This window comes from Entamoeba invadens, assembly GCF_000330505.1.
Source record: "Entamoeba invadens IP1 unplaced genomic scaffold scaff_1105074724328, whole genome shotgun sequence".
NCBI classification, from domain to species: Eukaryota; Evosea; order Mastigamoebida; family Endamoebidae; genus Entamoeba; species Entamoeba invadens.
In genome coordinates, this window is record NW_004440100.1 from 219,299 (window position 1) to 223,894 (window position 4,596).

General features: G+C 40.2%; 4 protein-coding genes across 4 annotated transcripts; all 4 read left to right on the forward strand.

Moving 5' to 3' along the window:
• Positions 1 to 38: 38 nt before the first annotated feature.
• On the forward strand, positions 39 to 1,229 carry EIN_318930 (glycogen phosphorylase, putative; the record flags this gene model as incomplete). The annotated part of the gene is made up of 1 exon (XM_004253737.1): positions 39 to 1,229. One exon carries the CDS (start codon positions 39 to 41, stop codon positions 1,227 to 1,229), a length of 1,191 nt encoding a protein of 396 aa, XP_004253785.1.
• Positions 1,230 to 1,432: 203 nt separating this feature from the next.
• Positions 1,433 to 2,949, forward strand: EIN_318940 (hypothetical protein; the record flags this gene model as incomplete). Its single annotated transcript, XM_004253738.1, has 2 exons — positions 1,433 to 2,730; positions 2,793 to 2,949. 2 exons carry the CDS (start codon positions 1,433 to 1,435, stop codon positions 2,947 to 2,949), a joined length of 1,455 nt encoding a protein of 484 aa, XP_004253786.1.
• Positions 2,950 to 3,116: 167 nt separating this feature from the next.
• EIN_318950 (hypothetical protein) lies at positions 3,117 to 3,566 on the forward strand (the record flags this gene model as incomplete). Its single annotated transcript, XM_004253739.1, has 1 exon — positions 3,117 to 3,566. The coding sequence occupies one exon, from the start codon at positions 3,117 to 3,119 to the stop codon at positions 3,564 to 3,566; it is 450 nt and encodes a 149-aa protein (XP_004253787.1).
• Positions 3,567 to 3,885: 319 nt separating this feature from the next.
• On the forward strand, positions 3,886 to 4,583 carry EIN_318960 (hypothetical protein; the record flags this gene model as incomplete). Its single annotated transcript, XM_004253740.1, has 1 exon — positions 3,886 to 4,583. A coding segment is annotated over one exon (698 nt), but the record flags the coding sequence as incomplete, so codon positions are not given.
• Between the last annotated feature and the right edge of the window lie 13 nt (positions 4,584 to 4,596).

Genomic DNA, 4,596 nt, shown 5'->3' on the forward strand with positions numbered 1-4,596 from the left:
TCTCCATCGTCGAGGAATCGACACCAAAGAAACTGAGAATGGCTAATTTGGCTATTGTGTTGTCACACACGGTCAACGGTGTTGCAGCAATCCATTCACAAATTTTGAAGGACTCGTTGTTCAACCATTTCTACACGTTGTGGCCAAACAAATTCATCAACGTGACTAACGGTGTTACACCACGTAGATGGATCAAGCAATGCAATCCAGAGCTCTCCAAGTTGATCACTGAGTCGATTAAAACAGACGAGTGGGTCTGCGACTTGAGCTTGGTCAAAGGAATCGAAAACGTCTTCTCCCACGACTTGATTGAGAAATTCATCCACGTGAAACAATATAACAAAGACAGATTGAAACACTTGGTCCTTACTTTGACCGACTCTAAAGTCGTGTTGGACCGTAATGCACTCTTCGACGTCATGTGTAAGAGAATTCATGAGTACAAGAGACAACTCCTTAACTTGTTTGGTACCATCCACATGTATCTCAGAATCAAAAAGATGACTCCAATCCAAAGACTCGAGCTTGTCCCAAGAGTAAAGATCTTTGCTGGTAAAGCCGCTATTGGCTATGCGATGGCCAAGGGAATCATCAAGTTGATTAACTCTGTTGCTGATGTAGTGAACAACGACCCAGATGTCGGAAACTTACTCAAAGTCGTGTTCTTGCCAAATTACAGTGTCTCGTTGGCTGAAATTATTGTGCCAGCCAATGATATTAACGAACAAATTTCTACTGCGGGATATGAGGCTTCTGGAACCTCATGCATGAAATTTGTAATGAACGGTGGGTTGATTGTAGGTACTTGGGACGGAGCCAACGTCGAAATTGCTGAAGAAGTTGGAGCAGAGAATATGTTCATGTTCGGAGCTAAGGCCCACGAGGTTGCTGACATTAGAGCAAACCCAACTCCAATTTCCCCAAAACTTGCTCAGGTGTTGTCGGCGATTGACTCTGGTATGTTTGGAAGCCCAGACGTACACAAGTTTGTGATTGACCAATTCAGATCCGGAAGCGACTTCTACTTGGTCTGCAGAGACTTTGAAAGCTACGTCGCAATCCAAAACCATATCGATTCTGTCTGGAATAACCCCGAGGAGTGGAACACAATGTGCCTGAGATGCATTGCTAGAATGGGTAAGTTCTCGTCAGACAGATCTATTGAAGAGTACGCAACGAACATCTGGAACGTCACTAAGTGCCCAGTACCATCTGGTGAGCAGAACTAATTGACTTTTGAGGAAATTGCGGTGTTCAACTTAGTACTATACTTTATAATATATTATATTATAAATAAATTATAATTCATTTGTAATGAAAGTAATTGTTGTATTGTTAATAAATGGTATATTTAACTATAATGTATAGTATTGAAAAAGAAAGAGAAAAAACAAAAAAACTTGAAAGAAGAGTTGTGGTGATGCAAAACTACATGACACCATTTGTGGAGGACGCCATTGCCGCATACATCAATTTGTCGGACGACCCGAACGTCCAAAACGTCCAGGAGTTGAAAGTTGTCGATGCGGAGAGACTTGTACTTAAAGACAAAACAATTGACGAAGTTGCTGACGGCCAATATCTCCAACTTATGAGACAAATTGCGGCACTTTACCCCGATAAAGACGCAATGAAAAAGAAATTTGACACGTTTTGTAAACTTCAATCGAACACAGGCATGTCGGAAGAACAGAAACAGTTTGACACGACGTATCGAATGGTTAACAACGCGTTAACCAATATATGTTTGTCGGGAGAGACGTGTATGGCAATTCTCAACGGAATCACAGACGAACCACCAAAGTACAAAATAACAAGCGACGAAACAATGCAACGGTATCAGGCACTTCCAACGGATTTGAAGATTATTAAATATCAACAAATATTCCGAAGCGGCGCTGATTGTGTTGTTGTGAAGTCGTTGGACCGGTTGAGGGTGTGTAGAGAGGAGTTTTTAAGTGTTTTCAACGAACTGAAACTCCTTTCCACAAGTTGGAAATTGTCGAAAGAACAAGGCGTTTTCAGGGTTGGGATGTTCGAGGGGATCAACACGAAAAACATCCCGCTTGTGTATTCCGAGCAGTTCCATGGGATGATTGTTAAAGTACCCAAAAAAAGCTATGGGTACTTGGAAGTGAAGGAAATGACCATCGACGAATTTGAAGAGAAAATGAAAAACACGACGGAAACCCCAATCGTGAAGTACACAACGCCATACACAAACACACACTTCAACATCCACTTATGTCGAAACAATGTGTTGACACAAACATTGTTCGATTACTTGATGCTGACTGACCCAAACGATGTGTTGGATAAGACGAATACATCAATCGGAATTTTGGTTTCTGGTTACGACCCAATTGTGATCAACGCGAAACTTCAGCCAATCCAATACACACTCAGTGTGAAAGACTGTGATACATCCTTCGACCACTTCACACTCTTCGAAAGGCAGTCAATTGTAGAGATTCTCTTGATGCAGCAGATCATCGCACAACAAGTTCGAGAACTTGTTGACGAGAAGAAAAAGGAAGATAAAAAAGCTGTTTTGAAGACCGTCTTTGACTTCGTTGTGATGAAGAAGAAGCGACGTGCAGTCAACAAAGCTTTACGAGACAACGCAGTGAAATACATGAGCGAGATGAGAAACCAGATTGTAATGGTCAAGTGGTTAACACGAGACCAACCCATAGGAACTGCTGTCTTCAACATCATTGTTTACGACAAGTTTGTTATTACCTTTCTTATGAAGCACAAAGTATAGAGACGATGGCAGTAATAATGTTTAGAGAGATGTACAGAAAGAGCCCAGAGTGCGACTTTATCAAGAAGTTTGAAGGCAAAATTGTTGGATCCAAGGTTGAGTTTGACGGTCACGACCTCGAGTACTTAGTGAGTGAAGAAGTTGGGACGATCATATTCCGATTGATGATGAAACAGAAGTGATTTTTTATTCTTTATCAGTCCTTTCTTTCCACCAAACAATCACATTGAAAAACAAATTCCGTTTCAATGATTTCTTTATAGTACTCCAACTAGTTTTATAAAAATGAGTGAATTGTGAAAAGAATATTTTTTATATAAAAGAACTTCAAAAAGTCAATAATTGAGACATGATTCACTCAAACTCGTTGAGTGCTGCGATGAAACCAACGCCGAAAGACAAAAAAAGAGAAGAAATTCTTCACAGAGATCAATTGAGAAATTTAATAAAGAGTGTTGACAAGAGATATGAACTCGACAAAACGTCAATCCAACCGGCGTTGAAAGATGTTGTGGAAGACTTTTTAGAGACAAGCCTCTGCGACTTACTTGACATCTCAAAGTTCAGGCAAGAGGAAAAAATCAGTACAAAGGATGCCGTGTTTTACTACAAGAAGTTCTGGGACTTCGACATCGGAACAAAGTATCCTTTGTCGAAAAGATCTAACAATTTCATCGATCTGAAGTACCAATCCAGGCGGATGTTTATTCAAAATATCAATTCATTCAAGCAGTGCGCCCACGCTAACTTCGGCGAAAAAGGCGCAGATAACACTCCACCAAATGACAAATTGATTTGATTGTTTTGTAGTTCATGAAACCATTCTTTTAATATACTTGATATACTATAATTATAGTAGTATTAACTATATTTTACTAGTTGACCAACACTCATCAAAAAAGTGAAAACAAGTGATTAGTTCAATTATAATATATAATACTATGAATTAATAATACTAATAGAGTAGATAAAACAATTATAATAAAATAGTATTTGAGTTGATAAGAAAAAGTCGTCCAAAAAAAGAGGAGAACTCAAAAAGAAAGAAAGAGAACGTTTGTTATCTTATTAACTCTTAAATTGTAATTCGTCACCATTCAAAGCCTTTAACAAAAAAGATGAGCCGTCGTGTATACCCACCACTGAATACTCAACCTCAAATGCCTAATGTCCAACAAGGCCCTGTTGGCTTGACTCAACCATCGATGCCAAATGTTCCTCAGTATCAACAACAAGTGGGAGGACCTATTGGGATGCCTACCATCCAACAAAACGTCCCTCAAAATGTTCCACAACAAATCCCACAATATCAACAGCCAGTCTATCAACAACCGCCTCAACAAACACTTCCTCAAAGTGTGCCACAACAACAATACCCACAAGGAAATACTTTGCCCCTACAACAAAACATCGTCGGAACTCAACAACAACAACAACCGGCACAAGCACAGACACAAGAAAATAAAAACGTCGAACAAAACAGTATGCCCGCACCAACGTTAATCAGTTCAGTACCAACGAGTTATAATATGATCTCCCCACCTCCGTCAAATCTCCAACCGTTCACTGCTGCAGTCGACAACAAAAGTTCACCAAAGAATATCCGTCTGTCCGTATTTACCCCATCGTCGAAAGTGGGTCTCCAAAAGCAACTGAGCATCCCACTGAGCTGCGAGATCACTCCATTTGCGAAAATGTTTCCCGGCGAGAAACTCGACTCGATTAAGGCGGATCCAAAGAACATTAAAAGGTGCCCGAGATGTGGGGGGTATGTCAATCCCTTCTGTGCATTTGAAGAAGGGGGAAAGAAGATGAAGTGTTGTTTGTGT